General features: G+C 44.8%; 2 protein-coding genes across 2 annotated transcripts; one reads left to right on the top strand and one right to left on the bottom strand.

The window, feature by feature from the left end:
• Nucleotides 1-1219: 1219 nt before the first annotated feature.
• On the bottom strand, nucleotides 1220-11999 carry TMED3 (transmembrane p24 trafficking protein 3). Its single transcript, XM_008015694.3, has 3 exons — nucleotides 11629-11999; nucleotides 9059-9307; nucleotides 1220-2075 (listed from the first exon to the last, which is right to left on the bottom strand). Exons 1-3 carry the CDS (start codon nucleotides 11800-11802, stop codon nucleotides 1839-1841), a joined length of 660 nt encoding a protein of 219 aa, XP_008013885.1. The 5' UTR covers nucleotides 11803-11999; the 3' UTR covers nucleotides 1220-1838.
• Nucleotides 11804-16507, top strand: LOC103245238 (uncharacterized). Its single transcript, XM_073011970.1, has 4 exons — nucleotides 11804-11843; nucleotides 11894-12182; nucleotides 12863-12913; nucleotides 16121-16507. The coding sequence occupies exons 1-4, from the start codon at nucleotides 11804-11806 to the stop codon at nucleotides 16389-16391; spliced, it is 651 nt and encodes a 216-aa protein (XP_072868071.1). The 3' UTR covers nucleotides 16392-16507.
• Nucleotides 16508-19936: the final 3429 nt, after the last annotated feature.

Genomic DNA, 19936 nt, shown 5'->3' with positions numbered 1-19936 from the left:
AAAAAATCTTCAATTTCAAAATGCTTCATATGCTGTTTAACTGTAAAGCTGTGTTAAAAATATTTCTTCTAGATTGGGTAGTTATTACAACTGTTATTAGTACCTAATTGATCAAAACATAAACACTGCATGAGCAGTACGTTTTATTGCCAACCTTATTTCCTAAATCAACCAGTGGGGCAGGGTTTTTGTCCCCTCAATGAATCTACATATTTACGGATAAATGATTACAAGGTTATATAAATAAAACAGGTACCACCAGCATTCCTATTTTTGTTTTTGTTTTCCAAGGTTGAAAGAACCTAGTTTCCACAAAAAGTGGAAGACAACGTGAGTTTTAGTAAAGCTGTGTCCTTCAATCCTTTAAACTCCTTTCTCAGTGCTTGATAAAGATTACATTCAGGCTGGTGGTTCCCTCAGAGGGTGAAGGAGAAGGGCAAGTAGAGAGCAGTCCAGAAGCAATGAGTCATGTTGCAGTGCTTAATCTAGGTAGCAGGAGCATGGGATTTTTGTATTGTTTTTCACTTTAGACATATTTCACCTTAGAAATATTTCGTAAGTAACCTTTTATATATACCCAGTACTTAATTCTAAAATAAAAGAAATATCAAAAACATATGAAAGATAAGCAATATTTATCCTTCAATCAAGCTAAATAAGTGAGGTTTATAGGGCATCTTTTTAAAGAGATTACTTCGCTTCCTTTCCTACAATGCATTAATGCCTATCAGATGGTACAGGATTTCAGATTTGATAGGTTTCCTTTAGCAGAGACGTTGTATCTTCCCTCCAGAGCTACTGCACAGACACTTGATGGGTATGCATTCATTTCTTACCAATGGGCAGGAGGACTAAGGGCAAGTGAGACGGTACCATCTTGAAGAGTGGTTGGGAGGGACTTCACTGATAATGTGCCTTTTGGTCAGAAGGAAATGATGGAGCAGCGCATGCAGATATCAGGGAGAAGGTATTATCACAGGAAACAGCATTTGCAAAGTTCCGTTGTACAACATGGTGTGTGACCATGTGAGGAGACGTCCTATTTTGTTTTCATTCACCTGGGAGGAGTGATTTCTTGCTCACTCTATACATCTCTGCACAGCACCCTCTGCACCTCTCTAGGTACTCTGTCTCACACTCTAATTATTTATGCACACACCCATGCTCTGCAGTAAGCTCTGGAGTCCCCAGAAAGGGGACAGAAATAAAGGCACAAGTCTCCAGGATGCTCACACTTCGTTTTTATTAGCCACAGTTTCCCACAGTTTTCTACCTCCTAGGAAATACACAGCTCACTAAGGGCACCCAATCACCATTCTGTCCTGCTTGCATGGCTGATACTGTTGCTCACCTGGGGTAAGCAGATCTGCAAAGTTGCCCAGGGCCTGGTATCCTCAGGTACAGAGAACACCAGGGGAGGAAGAGCCAGAACTTAGAGCCCCTTTCTTCTCCACATGGGACAGGACACCCAAGACAAATGACCCATGCATCATGAAACAGAGGCAGGGCCCTGAGCTGCCCAAAAGGCCTGGGCACTTGGAGTTCCTGCTACCAGCCAGGCCGCTGAACCATTGCCTGCCCACCCTCCCACAGTGGCTAATCCCTAGCCTAGTTGTAAACATCTTTTCAGTGCTGCACACATAATGCAGTCGGATGCCTTCTGATTACTGGTCTCTGAGACCTTCAGCTGCTGAGGTGCAAGAATCAAGCATGGGCATGAAAGGCAAAGGGCTACCACAGCAGCATCGTTCTGCCTCCACCCTGGGCTACGCGCCTAGGAGATCTAGGAGAGCTGCTCCAGGCTGGGACATGAGGGGCCCTAGAGCAGGATGCCAGGGCTAGGAGTGGACTGCCCTGCTGATGGGTCGTTTTTCTGTGAAGAAGCTTTTCAACAGTAGCACCTGACTGAAGCTGACCACGAACAGGGCAATCGTCTCGCCAATAGACCAGTAAGAGACTTGGCTATTAAGGTCTTCCGCTCGGGCCCGGTCCTGGGCCTCCCGCAGCCGGTAATGCGTCTGGGAGTCAATCACCGTCTTCAGAGCCTCATGGATGGTCACGCAGGCAGACTCCATCTGGGAAGGAAGAGAAAAGCAGTCATGCTGCTAACCCATAGACATATGTGGGATCCAGCAAACAGCAAATGCTGTCATCAACATCCTAGGTGACATCCACTGAATGCTAACTATGAATCTATGCTAAGGGTTTTACGTGGTTTTATTTAATCCTCACAACAAGCCTAATTGAGGCTCAGAGAGGTTAAGTAACTTGCCCAGAGTCACACAGTTAGTATGTGGCTGAGTTAGAGTCTGAGTCCTGAGCTTATGCTTTCAAGCACTGCCCCATACTCTCTTATCCAGTCCTTACAATACCCCTGATAGGCATGGATCATTACCCTCACTGTTAATGAGGGCTTATCCCACATACAGATGAGGAAACTGAGGCTCCAAGAGGCTACACAAATTGCCCAAAGTCACACAACTAATAAACAGCGAAGTGTGAACTAGACCACAATTGTGTTTGGACTCTGAATCCACTGCTCATGTTCATTCTATTATGTAATTGCTGCCTATAGTTTTATGTATAAACACAAACACGTGAAGACACATGCCTCATGTACGTAAGCACATGCACACACATGCAAAGACACATATCTATAAACAGGCACCACATAGACACATACGCTTATGTGTAACACATACTACATCATAACTTTCTTTACCTGCAAAAATATTCAGTGTGGTGGGCAGAAGTCTGAAAATGTCCTTCCCACCACCACCAAGATCCCCTGCCCTAATTCCAGAAAGCTGTGAATATGATGAGCTGTCACCTCTGTGACTGCATCATGTTAATATGACACAGCTGACCTGAAGATGGGGAAGTTATCCAGGCCTGATCTAATCACAGGAGCCCTTAGACACCAGGAGCTTTCTCCAGCTAGTTGCAGAAGAAGTCAAGACAGTTTCCGAGCATGAGAAGAATTCAATGTGCCACACTGGCTTTGAAGGTGGAGGTGACGAACTGCCAGGACCAGAAAAAGGCCTCCAGGAGCTGAGGGTACAACAGTCAGCAAGGAAATGGGGACCTCAGTCCTACAACCACAAAGAACTGAACTCCACCGACAACCTGAATAAGCATAAAAGCAGATCCTTCCCCAGAGCTTCCAGGTAGGAGCCCAACCTGCCACCACCTTGACATCAGCCTTGGGAGACCCGAAGCAAAGAAACGGGCCACCCTGCTCAGGCTCACACCGTACAGAGCTGTGCGGTAATAAATGAGTACTGCATTAAGACACTACGTTTGTAGTAATTAGTTACTCAGCAATAGACAACTAATACATTATGCCCGTGGGAAAACGCTGAGTTCTTATTCAGAGGCAGCCTCTAAAACACCATGTATCCAAGACCTAGAAAATTCTATCCTATCAGTGAGTTCTCAGGCTAGAGGAATTCACAAAGCATGCACCAGACACTTACTTCAGTTCCCAAACTCCAAAGGCAAACTATTTGTAAAGTACAGTACAATAAACTAGAAAAGACTGAGTCACTCTGTGACCTCCCTCCCCAAAACCCTTGTTTCTCTCTCACATTAAACCACTTCCAGAAGACAAACAGGAAACCACTGCCAAACAGTGGTGTTACCCTTACTTGCCTCATTGGGTATCCTTAACTCTGGGCCACTCTAGGAGCTGAACTAGACTATGTAAGGAAGAAAAAACGCTTCCCTTCAGCCTCTGCATTACAGGGCCGCAGCTTCCATCTTTCTGGCAACAGGTCTACCTCCCAAAGCTATGGGACTCTCCTGCACACCGTGGCTGGCCCTCTCATCCTGGTCCATGTGTAAGAAGTGGTGAAATGTCACACGTAGAAAGGTGGCATGATCACTGTGTAGCAGATGGAACTGATAGAGTTAGACTGGGTACCAGCTCAAGGAGCAATATCAAGTGAAGAACAAGCCTATTTGTCCCCCAGTGAGTACCTCTGTCCTGTTTTCTCAGTGACATCCTCTATGCCCTATTATTTTGGGCTACATATCATCTTTCACAACTGGAGTGTAGTCGGCACTGGGCTTCTTCACTTCCCCGCATTTGGTACGTGAGCTATACCTGCAGATATTTGATACTGAAAAAGGGACAAATGATCCTAAGAAGGGTTCCAGACATCAGGAAGTTGACTCTAAAGGGAACTTCCAAAGCCAACTGGCTTCAAAGGCCAACTACCAGAAGAGAAAGCTCCGGTGCAGGTCTCTGCACTGGGGCCAATCGTCACATTTGTGGTTGCTCCTCCTAGCTCTCCGGGGAATGCTTCCAAAGCTCACTAAAGTATGTCAACTCTCACAGATGGAATAGAACGCTAAACTGGGAAGGAAGTAGGGAAGAGGTGAATGTGGAGTCGGGCTTAACCTATGTGAACCCGTGTCAAAGCTAATTCAATATATGCTAATATCTAGAAGCCTCCCTAGTGCTCCCTGCCAGACACTACCTCTACAGGCAGACTATACTACCTATACAAATCCATTTTGTATTTACATCACCCTGGTGATCCCTGGAAAATCACAAAGGATTGAAGGTGGGGCTAGGGGACTCAGGATAGATACTTGTAGGATGAAGTTACAAGGATTTCAAATCATGGCTGAGTTTTAATCACTCACACTTCCACTAATTCCTTCATTCAAACATTTATTCAATGTTTACTTTTCTTCCAGGCACTGTGCTAGGCCCAAGGAATTAAGAATCAGAGCCAGACACAGTCCTGGGTCTCAGAAAGTTCACAATTTAGAGAAAAAAATTACTCAACTATAATGCAATATAAAAAGAGCCAACAACAGGAGGGTATGCAGAGTCGTGGGAACACCTAAGAGAAAGATGCTGAGCCTGCCAGAGAAGATGGAGTACTTGACATGGGACAAGACAAGCTGAGCCCTGATGGCTGGGCAGGACGTCACCAGGCTGAGGATGAGAACACATCCCAGGCGGCAGAAGCACAGGCAAAGAACTATATAGGGCCTGATCTGGGATCAGGGACTGACCTGGTGATGGGGATGCGTGGAGAAGCAGCTGTGGGGAGGTGGAAGCTCACAGTAAAGGGCCTCGAGGTCCAAGGCTTTACCATGTGGCTCTGTGAGCAGAAGATTGGCAAGATTGGAATCCCACTTTACGAGAATCTGCCCCTGGCAGATATGATGCAGAAATGGATGCATGTGAACCAGTCTACAGGCAGGGAAACCACTTAGGTGGCTGCAATTCCACGGGGAAGAGAAGATGCGGGCCTCAATTAAGAAGGTCGCCATGTCAGGGAACAGTGGATTGGGGGGAAGTTGATGGCACTGAAATCACAGGACTTGATAACAAAGAAGATCATTCTTGAAATCAGTGGGAGGGATGGAGACACACACATAAGAGTATACATGTGTATATCATGGTCACAGTATATGTGTATATGTATGTGTGTGGCACACGCATATGTATTCATAGGTACACATATGCATACACATTTGTATGTATAAATCCGCAGAGAACACTACGGAAGGGCTCATTTGATCTTCCAGGCTAGAATTCCATTCTCCAAGTTTATTTGTCACAAACTCATTCAGAAACTGGACTCACTTGACTGGGGGCTCCTTGGACTGCAGGCCCTGGCCTGGGAATTCAGCAGTACAGGTCAGCATCTCCAGCCTTCTCCCAGGACCCAGAATCACTGGAGAGGAAGGAGGAAGGGAAGAAGAAAAGATGGAGGACACAGAAATCACAGGTGTAGACACCAAGACAGAGGATAAGTCAGATATTTATGTGAAGCCATCTTCTCTGGCCGAGATCCAGTGACACAGGCCAGAAACTGGCACTAGGACTGCATGAAGAGGACTCGGTGGCCTTTAAAGGAACAATCTCAGATCAGATCAGATCAGGTCAGGTCAGTGATAGCAAAAGGACCAGTTCCAAGAGGGTAACGGAGCAACAGGTGATACTCTACAGCTTTCTTGGCAACTAACACCTACAGACACCTTCAGGCTCTTACACAGACGCTGCAAGAGACCCCAGAGCAATATATCCCCGAGAATCACAGACGCCTGGATGCTCACCCTCACCATGAAAACATGCCACTTCCCCATCCACTGAGATCTTCCATTAGTGCTCGTCTAAAACAAACCTCTTCAGCCTGTTACCACAACACTTCAGTTAGGCAATCCCTCAGCCAGCTTCCCACCCAGCAGAAAACCAATGGAACCCCTCTGCTTCCGGGTCCTGTTTTCCCAGGCCACGATTCCCCAGCTCTCCTCCTGTGTGTGACTTTCCGCCCTGCTAAGACCACCAGTCCTGGCTGGCTACCAGCGTCCTGGAGCCTCACAGGGATGATAGTTGCCACTTCATGGTGACACCCTGACCCATCCTACTTCTCGCACCATCCCTTTCCTCCATCTCCACGCTGACACCCCATCCTGTCCCAGCCACCTGTGGATGCTGAGGTCTTCCGTCTGTAACCACTGACAAATTCCTGCAGCCCTCACCTCATCAGGCCTCCCCTGACCCAAGTATCTGCTGCTTTAAATTCTTTAAGAACTCAGTGACAGGGAAGTAGAAGCTGGCCTCAGAGCACTTAGGAAAACCTTTAACCCTTCCTAGGCCACCAGGGAGGTAGCTCTTGGCCTTTGACCTCTGTCAGAAACCTTCAGCTCTGACCAGGATCTGCCCAGATTCTCAGGAAGCCTGGAAGCCCCTCGAGCTTGGCTTTCCTGAAGTCACATTCTCCTGGCCCAGGTCCTCTCTCCTAGGAGCCTGGTTTTCCTGAGCTCAGGCCTGAAACAAGTCCTTTGGGCCTGAATCCCCGGCCTGGGCCCTGGTCACTATGGAACCTGTTCTTTCACCTAATACTTAACTTTTGTGCCAGAAACCATGGCCTCTGGCCTACCATTGTGCTGCAAGAAGTCTGGGGAGAGGCGAGACAGCAGCTGCTGGGTAAAAGGGGACTCATGCCAAGCAAGATGAAAAGGGCTGGCGAGAAGAAAGAAAGTTACACTCCATAAATGTCACCTGCTCTCTTCATCGAGGAGGCCAAGCTTCTACACTGTCAAGTTTAAGGTAAAGCTCTCCCAGTGAAGCCTTCCTGACTCCTGGAAGAATTCATCAGTGCCTCCTCAAGACCCCTGGCACTTCAGTTACAGCTCTGACCACAGTGCCCCACGGCCAACTGGCTTGCAGGGCTGTGCTCCTTGCAGGGCGCCCAGCACAGGCACAGAGCCATCCACTGCCGGCACAGTGTGTAAACTGAGTGAATGCCGGCATAAAAGCAAGTATTCTCAAAGGCAGGCACAGATGGTTCAAGGAAGCAGGGTCAGAGAAGTGGAAGGAAACGGCTCTTTTGAGGCTAAGCAGGAGCAAAGAAGAGGTTCTAAGATAGAAGAAAAGGGAAGCATAAATCACCCTTTCCTGCAACAAAATCAAACTACTGCTCAGGCTCCAGGAAAGAATGTCTCTATTGACCTAATTCATTAAAGCTTTTCCTACCAATCTGTTTTCTACTGGTTAAGGGGGAAGTTCTTCAGCTCAGCTTTTGGAGACTTACAGAATCTTCCGAATAGAGGCTGTTTCAATAGTGGCCAATAAAACTCTCATGAGTATTGGTTGCAAAAGATCTTACACACAGTACACACCCTTGGCTGGATCTTCTTAACAGCAGTCATGTTGCCAAGCTCAAAGCTCAAACCCAGTTCTGGACAATGGAACTTTCTGTGCATGGCCACCAGTCACCTGTGACTACTGAGAACCTGGAATGTTGCTATGGTGCAGATGAGGAAGTGAATTTTTAATTTAATAGCAATTAATTTAAATAGCCAAATTTAGACACTGGCTACTGTACTGAACAGTGCAGCTCTAGCCTCCAACTGCGTAGGGAAGGTGGAAGACTGGGCAAATGAATCCACAGGCATTCATGAGTGCGCCCAGAGCCACAGAGGAACGGAGCCACCTTGGAGTGCGGCCCAGATCATCTGGCCTCCTTGAAAGTTCAAGACGCTGTGCTTTTGGTTCTGGCACACGTGCAGCTACCGATGGTTATTCCTGTCTTACAGGTTTCCCTGGGCCCTGACAGTCATTTGACAAGTGTTTGGTGAGCTTCTTCCTGTGCCCCACCTTATGCCCTGGAGCACTGAGGATACAAAAGTAAACCATTCAGGGTCCTAGCCCTCAGGAAGCCAGCCTGCATATGAAAGGGAAAGAGGAGCTTAAATAGCAGAAGGGAAGACAGATGGATTACGGAGGCTGGGATAATAGAATAATGAACCTTGACAGCCATGGGCGACAGACATGACTATCCCCCCAAAATGTCAGAGTTTCTCCTCTGTAGTGTAGAGCTGTTGCTAAGGCTCTACTTGCCAGCCTTCCTTTCATCCAGGTTTGCCACATGACTAAGTTCTCACCCATGGGGCATGAGCAGGTGATATGTATTCCCACTGGGCATGGGCTTTTAAGAAGTAGATGGACTTTTCTCATTTTCTCCTCCTTTGGCAGCTACAGGCAGAAGACCCTGAAGCCCTAAGAGAAGACAGAAAGATGACAAGAAAGAATAAGCCTGGATTCCTGAGTCACACCATGGAGGAAAGCTCCTCACCAACCTTTTCTAGATTATGCGTGAGAATAAACTTCTATTCTGTTAAGCCATTGATGTTTGGCATTTATTTTGTAACAGTACCTTGTGTTACTTGAATACATCACACAAAGTAGGACTTTGGTCTTCATGATACAGGCACATCATATAAGCAGAGACACACGACACAGGTACTTCAGAAGTGGCACTGTGCAAAAGACTGAGTGGGAATGAAAGAGTAGAGACAGGAATATCAGAAGAAAGTACTGCAGGGATCTGGTTAGAGAATCGAAAGGAAGATTGAAAGAAGAGCATGGCATCCTTTAGGACTAGGTGTGAAGAAAGAGGCAAAACCAACCCTGAGACTTCCAGACTGGGAACTGGATGGATGATGACTCCGACCACCAGCCTAGACAGAGGTCAATGAGGAGGAACGCGCTAGGGGGTTCAGCAGCCCCAAACTGCTAATGTTCACTCACCTGGGTGAGAGCCGTGACCCTGTTCCCCATGTCTGGGAGAATGGGAGGCTCATCACCCACTTGAAAGTCAAAGTAGACAGTCTTGTGAGAGAAGGTGGAAAACTCATTACTGAAGCAAAACTGATAAACGCCCTTGACCTCGGCCCGGTATGTGAAGCTGTCGTACTGCTTCTTGGTTTCTCTGTAGATGGTGTTCCCCTGGGGGTCCTCCACATAGCAGTCAACATCGTAGTGGCCTCCAGTGATGACCTGACAACCATAAGAAGTTTGCTGTTATCAAAGGGGCAATCACCACTTACCAAATGCCAACCAGACACTGTGATCAGACTCTACAAACATTTCTGTCATTTCATCTTCAAAACTTTCTAAGGCAGGTGCTATGCCACTTCTTACTTTACTGAGGCTGAGCAAGGTTAAATAAATTGGCTGTGGTCACACTGCTTGAAAGTGAAAGGGCTAAGATTTGAATCTATGCCTGTCTGACTCCAAAGATTGTTCTGCAGGGGTTCAATGAGACTAATCGTTTCCATTTTACAGAAGAAGAAACTGAGGCTCCAAGGTTAAGTAACTGCCTAAGGTTACACAAGATAAAGTAGAGCTGAGATCTGACCTGAGAGCTTTTGGTTCCAGTGCCCAAACGCTTACCTACTGCACTATTCTGAAGCATGAATAAGCATACCCCAGGATAACTGCTCTTCATGAGATGGTACTGATAAGGCTTCCAGAAATCAAGAGCAAGATGAGGAGGGATATCTAAGAAACTATTCCAATGCAGCTAGATGCCACTGATTCTTTCTTTGTTCAATACTTAACACAAGATATGCAGCAAATCACTGCTTTAGGGCACTGCCACTCATTAGCCATGTGACCCTAAACAAGTTACTTTACTCTCTGAGGACATGTCTTTATCCATGAAGTGAGGATTCAATAAGTTATCATACCTAAAGTGCTTAGCACAGTGTCCAACATAAAGAAAGCGCCCAAAAAGTGCCAGCCAATTACTGGACAATTGTCAGACTGCAAACCCCCTGGGGGTGCAGTGGAGATGTGGGGTCTGATTTGGGGCCACCCTAGAGCATGCATGCTGCACCTCCTGCTTCTCCCTTCCAATAACAGACAGGTGCTCCCTCTCCCCCAGCAAGGGTCATTCTTGGCTTGCTGAATGGGTCTACTAGCTATTAACAATATATTATTACTGATTGAATGCAATATTGAAGAAAAATATTGATCGAGGCATTCACGGAATTTCTGACTGTCAGCGGTGGAAGAGTCTTTGGGAATCATTTAGTTCAAACTCTCCTTGTAACATAAGAAAAATAAGACCCACATAAGGCAAAATCTCACAGGTAGGCAATGGCTATAACCAAGATCCATCAAAGGACACGGTCAATGGCCTCCATCTGCTTCCAAATTTAAATGGCCTCTTTGTCCAGACAACAGTTACTAGTCCTGCTCAGCAAGCTTTGCGTAAAGCAGTGAGCATCCTGTTGCTGAGTGTGTTTAAACCCAGGCTGGGCACACTTTGACAAGGGATTTCCGCCCTGGCAGTGAACACATGACATCTGAGGTCTCTGCAACCACACAACTATCATTCTTTTTGTCAATGCATCTAGGTTGCCCATGTTAATCCAGTCACAATTTGCATGTTGTCCACACAGATGTGAAAGTGGACAAATCAGTGACTGAGACTGCCACATATAAGTTGTCTCCAAGCGCAAGCTTCCTTCAGTACCTTTAAGCACAGAGGAACTGGTCAAATAGCTTGCCCCATTCCTGCTGCCCGTGGCACCTCATTTCTGAAGTGCCTGTCAGCATGCGTCCACAAGCAGATAGCTGTCTGAGTACGATGCCCACTTGGCCCCCAACCCTAGACCTGCTCACTAAATATCGGGGGCAGACTACTCACTCAAGACCTGCTCCTGTCACCTGTGGGCCACGGGTTCTCTCAAAGGAGACAGGAGTACAGGAACTGAGCTTTTCTAAGCCATATGGCAAGAGCCAAGTCATGCAGCCACACCACTCCTTGTAAACACCGCCAGGCCTCAATGGCTGCAGTGATCCCTCCTTTCCAAAGCGCCCATTCTCACTTCTGCTGCCCTCACCTCACCCGAACTTTAAACGCTGGAGAGGGGAGGAATAAAATAAAACTATGAACCCACTTCCTCTCGCTGCCATTTTTCAGTACTCGAAGGCACAAGGCGGTCCAAAAGACTGGGGTTAGAGTGCCTCTGTCCAGCCGATCAGAGCTGGCGTTCGTTAGTGTCTCGGGCGCCTGCGGAGATCTCTCTGGCCAGTTCTCCAGGCTGCGGGACCCGCCCTGGCGTCCCCATCCCGGGTTCGCACCAGCGGCGCTATCTCCTCGCTGGCCAGGCTCGTCTCGGGTGGGCCCTAATGATCCAAAACCTTCCTCCTCACGGGGAAGTCAACTGGTGTCCGGGGACTCCCAACCCATGCACCCTCCCTACAGCCTCTGTGGCTAATTCGAGCGCCTCCAGTCAGGGGCGCGCCAGTGTCCAGTTGAGACCTGGGAGTGGAGAGAGAAGGGAGCGCTGCCGGGCGCCCGGCCTCACCTGGTAATCCAGGGAGAACTTCACGCCCTGCTCCACCTCCTCGTGGAAGCACTGCTTGGCGTTGTCCGGCAGCTCGAAGGTGAGCTCGGCCCCTCGGGGCTGCTCGGCCCGGAGCAGGAGCAGGAGCAGCAGCAGGAGCAGCACGGAGGCGGAGAGCGGGGCTGCGCTGCCCATGATGCTCTCGGTCCCGTCCCGAGGGCCGCGGCTCGGGGGCTGTGCCCCTCGAGGCTGGGGCGGCGGCTGCGGAGCCCTGGGAGTATGTAAGGGGATAGACGTGGCGCTGGCCGAGCTCCGCGCTTCCGGGAGGGCAGGCGGCACAGTGCGCAGCCGCGCGCTCAGAGTGGGCCCGGGCCCCTTCTGCCGGCTGCGCGTGCGCGCTGGTCGCGCTGGGCCAGGGGACACGCCCTCTCCCCGCCTCTCCCGGCTCGCTCGGAGGATGGGTCTAGGCGGAGGGTAGGCGGGCCTCCACCCAGCGCGCCCCTACCCAGAAGTGGGAGAAGCCCTGTCCACTGTTCTGCGCGCTCCCGGACCCGCAGGGCTGAGCATCCCCCCAGGTAGGCCCAGGTCCACCCCCCAGCTGCTGCGGCACGAAGCACTTGGGGTTTTACTCCCTCTATATGGCTCTGCTTTTAACAGGCTCTGTAACTTCAGTCTCACACCCCCTCAAGAACCAGTATCCTTGTTTTGAAATGGGTGTGCCCAAACCTAACACCCACAGTAGTTAGGGGGCTAGGTGAAAGGTAAGGGAAAGCTGGGAACCCGATTAACACTCCTTTCTTCATTCCCATACCCTTCCCAAGGTGAGACTGTGTGAAGGGGGTGGGGGATGGGGTGGGGGATGGGGTGGGAAGAGTAAGTATAGGCCCATCCTTACACCTGCACTGGGAAAAACACGAGCGTGTTCACACACAAACGATCTCATGAAAACCCAAGTAAAGTCTCGCAGCGACTTCAGGTATATTTTGACTGTCAGGACTCGCTGAAAATTCTTTTTGCACAAAACTGTCATTTTTGCACTTTAACTTCTTAAAAGCTCTGAAAGCACATACATTGGTTTACTGTCTTACCCATGACCAGTGACTTAAGATTCTTTTGTATAATCGTAACTATGGGTGTAGTTTTATATTCACTGTGATCCAATAAACAAAGAGAAAAGACATAGATTGTGATATCGATACTCAATAAATAATTTATTCAGGAGAGCATTACTAGACGTGGTATATCTTGATTTCAGGAAAGAATGTTACTGCCCATATAGATCTCCGCTGGACACATTTCACCATGGGTGAGCATGCTGATGTGTGAAAGCAATCTGTAGGCTTGGAAATAACATGCATGCATAACATAGTTAATAATATTGACTGGCTCAGTGACAGGCATGGAAGAGGTGTTTAGTGTCCCTTAAGGTTCCTTCCCTGGCACTGTCCTATTTCACATTGTTTTTTTAGGAACTGATAGAAAACATGGAAGTAATAATCATCTGATGTAGATGCACTAAGGGGAGAAACAAATGACAGATATAAGACCTCCATTGGCCCGGTGCAGTGACTCACGCCTGTAATCCCAGCACTTTGGGAAGCTGAGGCGGGTGGATCACGAGGTCAAGAAATCGAGACCATCCTGGCCAATACGGTGAAACTCGATCTCTACTAAAAATACAAAAATTAACTGGGCGTGGTGGCGCATGCCTGTAGTCCTAGCTACTCGGGAGGCTGAGGCAGGGGAATTGCTTGAACCCAGGAGGTGGAGGTTGCAGCCTGGTGACAGAGCAAGACTCCGTCTCAAAAACAAACAAACAAACAAAAACCACGATTGCCTTGGCACAGGTGGAGTGCTCTGCTAAGACTAAAAAAAAGAAATTTTGGGCTGGGCACCATGGCTCATGCCTGTATCCCAACATTTGGGGAGGCTGAGGTGGGAGGATTGCTTGAAGCCAGGAGTTCGAATCCAGCCTGGGCCTCGTTTCTACAAAAACAAACAAAAATTAACCAGGCATGGTGGTGTGGGCCTGTAGTCCCAGCTACTTGGGATGCTGAGGTGGGAGGATTGCTTAACACCAGGTGTGTGAGGCTACAGTGAACTGTGATTGCACTACTGTATTCCAGCATGGACGACGGAGGGAGACCCCATCTTTAAAAATCAAAATAAATTCCTCTGGATTAAATGTTAAGTCTTACATTTGAATTCTAAGAAAACACCTGCATAAGTTCAGGGCAGGAGTTACTTCCAAGTAGCTCAAGTCAGAGCATGCAGACTGTTGGCTGGGACATCTCAGTTCTCCTCCAAGTATCCTCTCACATCTAATAGGCTAGATTACTTCCTTATATGGCAGGCTCAGGGCAGCATCCCAAGAGGAACTAGGCAGAAGCAGCAAGGCCCCAGAGACCTAAGCTTCAGACCTTTTCCAGTATGACTTTCTTCACATTCTGTTGACCAAAGCAAGTTCAAAGGCCAGCTCAGATTCAAGGAGGTGGAAAAATGGAATCTACCTCTGGATTAGAGGAGTTGCAAAGTCACACTGCAAAGGAGGAACATCCTGGAATGGAAGGAGTGATGGCTGTTAAGCCATCTTCCATACTACCCAGACTCACTTAGCTTGTCAATGGCTAAGCCAGGAAGTGAACCCAGATCTGCTTAATTCTGAAGACTACCAGCTTTCCACTAAACACACTGCTTCTACCCATACCTCAGGGAACACTTGTCCTACATGTTCCATAGGGCAAACCTTGGACCAAAGCATGAATCTGACACTGAGGCACATTTCAGCTCACACAATAAATGACTTGCTGGAACTAGAGATTTCCAAAAATAGAATGGATAAGGATAGTACATTTTTCATCCCTGAAAATATTTGAACAGATACAGGTGAACAACCAACCACTTAGCAACAACAGAGATGATTCATGAACCTGGGTGACAGATTATAGTGGTGTATGACCTCTAAGGTTCTTTCCAACCTTGATATTGCATGATATATGGCAAATATTGAATGATATATGGTACTAAAGGTAGGATAACTTGAAAGAAAAAACAAAAATGTTTTCTATCCACTTTAGTCCTGGGGTGACTTCTGTGAAGGCCTTTTAAAACAGTAAATAAAAGAAACACACAAAAAATAGTAAATAAAAAATAATTAAAACAGTAAATAAAAATGAGGATCTTAACAGATGCAGAAAAAAAAACGTGACAAATTCAACATCATTTGTGATAAAAACTCTTAGCAAAACAGCAATAATAGACAACTTCCTTAATGTCATAAAATGTAACAAATTTAGAGCAGACATCATGATTAATGATAAACATTGAAGTCCTTTCCTTCAAACTCGGTAATAAGACATAAATGCCTGCTATCACAACTGCTATTTAACATTGTCCCAGAAATTCTAGCAGGAAAGGTTAGGCAAGAAAAAGAAATAAAAGGACAAGAATTGGATATATATAAACGCCCAAATAGTGCTTTTGTCTCAGGGGAAGGAGAATGCAGAAGTCCAGAAGTGGCACCCAAGAGAGACTCACGAATGTTCACATTCTGACTTTCATTAACTGAACATTTATGTTTTACTTCTCTAAATATGTACAGATCCTCCTTGGCTTACAATGGGGTTACATCTGAATAAACCTATCATGAATTGAAAACATTATAAGTTACATGTGTTATGATGAGATGGGCAGTATAAGGTGGACCTATCTGTGCCCTAAAGCAGAACTTTATCATTGCTTCATCCAACAGGAGCACTCCCTAGCATGCTATTAGGATGTTGAAACAAAAGCAGAGTTTATGCGTGCATCATGCAGGTAATTGATGGTGAAGGAAAAAAGCAGTACAATCACCATGTGGATTGACTAAAGCAAATGGAAACTTTGCAAACTACTTAACATTGCCATGGAGCTATAACCAATACCAGTTTTTCCCTGAACAAACCAATCAAGGAAAGGTGACACACACTGCCCTCCTGAGACTCACCAACTTCCCCAGAACAACTGTTTTTGTGGCTATCAAGCATTTAACTATCTTTCCTATGGGGAAATCCCAAACTAGGTGGGAAACTCTCCCTCTCATCACAGAGCCAAAGAGGGGCAGACAGTCCTTCTCCCTCTGCTTCTGGGTCCCAATGTGTGTGGGCGTGGGACCCAGGCTCTGCCAACTGGATGCCCTTGTATCTGAATCTTGGAGGGGGGTGTCTAGAGAGGTAGAAGCAGAGAGTACAGTGGTGGTTACCAGGGGCTAGGGGGTGAGGGGCTTGGGGAAATGGCCAAGGATTACAAAATTTCAGTTAGATAAGAGGAATAAATTCAAGAAATCTATTGTACAACATGGCATCTGTGGTTAATAATGTAGTCTATACTTGAAAATCACTGAGAGTACCTTTTAAGTGTTCTTAAACTTAAAGACTGGATTAAGACTGGACAGACTGGATTAAGAAAATGTGGCACATATACACCATGGAATACTATGCAGCCATAAAAAAGGATGAGTTTGTGTCCTTTGTAGGGACATGGATGCAGCTGGAAACCATCATTCTCAGCAAACTATCACAAGAACAGAAAACCAAACACCGCATGTTCTCACTCATAGGTGGGAACTGAACAATGAGATCACTTGGACTCGCAAAGGGGAACATCACACACCGGGGCCTATCATGGGGAGGGGGCAGGGGGGAGGGATTGCACTGGGAGTTATACCTGATGTAAATGACGAGTTCATGGGTGCTGACGAGTTGATGGGTGCAGCACACCAACATGGCACAAGTATACATATGTAACAAACCTGCACATTGTGCACATGTACCCTAGAACTTAAAGTATAATAATAATAATAATAATAAAAGAAAATCACTGAGAGTACCTTTTAAGTGTTCTTGTCACAAAAAATGATATATGCAGTAATATATATGTTAATTACCTCAATGTAGCCTTTCTATAATGTATGCATATTTTAAAACATTATATTGTATACTTCAAATACACATAATTTTATGTGAATTAAACAAACAAATTTAAATTTGAAAAAGAAAAAGAACTCTTCAATTTTTAAGCTTTGGACAGGAAAATATTGTGACTAAATGACTACAGAATGATCTTTAAAAATTGAAAAGCTCTTTGCAATTCACACGTTATGCTGGATTCGTGGAAATGACTCATATTCTCTCTTGAGTGTGAGGTAAAGAAACATTAATATCTTAAATATAGGAAGAGAATAATCCATGTGCCTACTCACCATGCATGAGTTATATTTTCCTCGTGCTAAAAATTCAAAATTCTTCTTACCCCATTGGGTCTTTGTTTCTATATAAATAAATATAATTTCTTCTGCTCTTAAAAAGAGAAAAACAAAAAAGAAACATCATATAACTTATTTTCTTAACTGCAAAATGATGGAATGGAAAGAGAATGAAATTCAAGACCCAAAACCTTGGCATTAATGTTTTGACATTCTGTCCTTGTCTGGGAGTCCAGGTCTGAAACTTTAAAATAGAGGCTGAGGTTGGGAATTGGGTGAATTGATATGAAGGTTTTCTTCTTCCAATTATTAAGACTTTTAATAATTTCAAACAGTGAGCTTAGGCTTCTTTTCTTCAATTTAAAAGAAAAACAAGAAGAAGGAAGGAAGGGAAGAAGGAAGAGAGAAAGAATGGAAGGGAGGAAGGGAAGGGAAGGAAAGGAAGAGTAGCCTCACATGGTCTATGTATTAGTGAGGAAAAGATATTCTGCAGTAAAAATCAACCCCCAAATCTCGGGGCTCAGCAAAAGTTTATTTCTTATCCATTCTATGTTTTTCAAAAGTTCAAAGGCAGATAACTCTTCCATGTAGTCATTCAGAGAACCTGACTAACAGAGATCCCTATAATCTTGAAATTGTTTCACCTGAAACACACATCTCCTCCGTCACAGCAACAGGGGAAGAGAATGTGAGAAGATCTCATAACAGCAATTAAATGCATCAGCTCAGAAGAGGCACACACATTACTTTCACTCATAGCCCATCATCTTGAATTGATCTCATGGCCCTGCTAAATCCTAAGGTGAATGAGATTTGCCTTCCATGTGTCCAGAAGGAGAGGAAAACTGAATGGTGGTGAATACTGGTTCTGTTTGCCATATCACAGTAAAATGAGTAATAATAAAAACATAACAAAGACTTGCAGTTTCTGGTAAAGACAAGTTAGATTATTTGAACGTAAATTTCCCCTGAAAACAACTAAAAATACAACTTTAAAAATGTTTTCTGGGAGGCATCAAAAAGCTGGCAAGAGAGTAAAGAATTACCCAGCCAAAATTGAAAGGAAAACAATAATCTAGAAAGAGAAGCATGCTCAAAAGTTACTTTTCCCATGAGGGCATTGGCCAATCCTGAACATTTTTGAATTTTCACTTTTACAGTCTCACAGGGAGAGTGGACAAAAACCAGAGCCTTAAGGAGTATGTTGAGGGCTCATCATTTCACTTTCCTGCTCAGAAACTGTTACCATCACTTACTACATTAAATTCAAACTCCTGCCTTCACAGAAGCAGCACATCCCCTCTCACCCTGACCATTTCAACTCATCCCAGCCATCATCTCTATTCTACAAGGTCCAGTCTCCATTTGAGCCCCACATGCTATGGCAACCATGGTCATCTCCAACGCCATGGCTGTGCTTGTGTTATTTATATGTCCAGAAGGATCTGCCAGTTCCATTTGGGAACCCCATCCCACTCACACTCTCTACAAAACATCTCTCTCCTCTTACAGCCTATGATGCCCTCCCCTCTCCCTTTTTATAATCATTCTTTGATTCTTCCTACTGTTTCATGGGAATTCCTTATGGTGCTTTGGTAAAAATTGAGGCTAATTTGACATACAATACCTTGTATATATTTGAAGTGTACAATTAGGTAAGTTTTCACGTACACCTGTGCAGCCATCATCTCAAGCATGAAATAAACAAATCTATTTCCTGCAAAAGCTTTCTCGTTCTTTTGTAATCCCTTCTTCTGTTGCTCCACATCCTTGGCCTCTGTTCCTGAAACCATTGATCAGCTTTCTATCACTATACAATAGTTAGCATGTTCTAGAATTCTGCATAAATGGAATCATATAGCACTTTTTTTTAGTATGACTCTTTAATCTTTGCATAGTTGTTTTAAGATTCATCCATGTTGTAGCAGATGCCAATAGTTCATTCCTTTTTATTGCTGATTAAAATTCCATTGTCCGTATATGTATGAGTTAACTTCTGGTCTCTCTAATCTATTCATTGATCTATGTGTCTATCTTTATGCCAATACCACACTGTCTTGATTACTGTAGCTTTATAATAAATCTTGAAATCATGTAGAGCTAGTCCTCCAACTCCATGCTTTTTTAAAGCTGTATTGGCTATTGTAGATCCTTTGCATTTCCAAGTGAATTTTATAATCAATTTTTTAATTTCTAGAAAAATACCTGCATAAATAAAACAAACATATGTGTACAACTGGTTCTTCACAAAGACACAAAAGACAACTCATTCAACAAATAATGCCAGGAAAATTAGATACATATATGCAAAACAGATGAACTTGGACCCGTATCTCACACCACATACAAATATCAATCCAAATGGATCATAGACCTAAATGTAAAACTAAAAGCTATAAAGCTTCTAGAAGAAAAATTGACAAAATATTTATGACCTTGAATTAGGCAAATATTTCTTAGATAAGACACCAAAAACACAATCTGTGTAAAAGAACAAATTGATAAATTAGATTTTTTAAAATTCAAAAATTTTGCTTTTTAAAAGATTATGTTAAGAGAATAAAAGGACAAACCACAAACTGGAACAAAATCTTTGCAAAGCGTACACGGTTAAAGGGTGATCCAAAAGATATAATGAACTCCCAAAACTCAACAATAGGAAAACAAATAGCATAATTGTTTAAATGAGCAAAAGATTTGAACAGACACTTCCTCAAAGATATATGGATGTCAAGAAGCACATGAAAAGATACTCAACATTATTAGTCATTAAAAAATCAAAATTAAAATCATAATGAGATACTACTACACACCTAGAAGAATAGTTCAAATTAAAATGACTATAGCAAGTGCTGGTAAAGATATGAAGAAACTGGAACTCTCATACACTGCTGGTAGGAATGTAAAATGATACAATCATTTTGGAAAACAATTTTGTAGTTTCTTAAAAAACTAATATCTACCATTTGATTCAGCCATCCCACTCGTAAGTATTTACAAAAAGAAAAGAAAAAGGAAGCATATATCTGTACAGAAACTTACATATGAATTGTAGCAACTTTATTTGTAAAATCCCCAAACTGGAAA

Source organism: Chlorocebus sabaeus, chromosome 26, assembly GCF_047675955.1.
Source record: "Chlorocebus sabaeus isolate Y175 chromosome 26, mChlSab1.0.hap1, whole genome shotgun sequence".
NCBI classification, from domain to species: Eukaryota; Metazoa; Chordata; class Mammalia; order Primates; family Cercopithecidae; genus Chlorocebus; species Chlorocebus sabaeus.
Note: the sequence above shows the minus strand (reverse complement) of the source record. Positions and strands in the feature narration are given on the sequence as shown.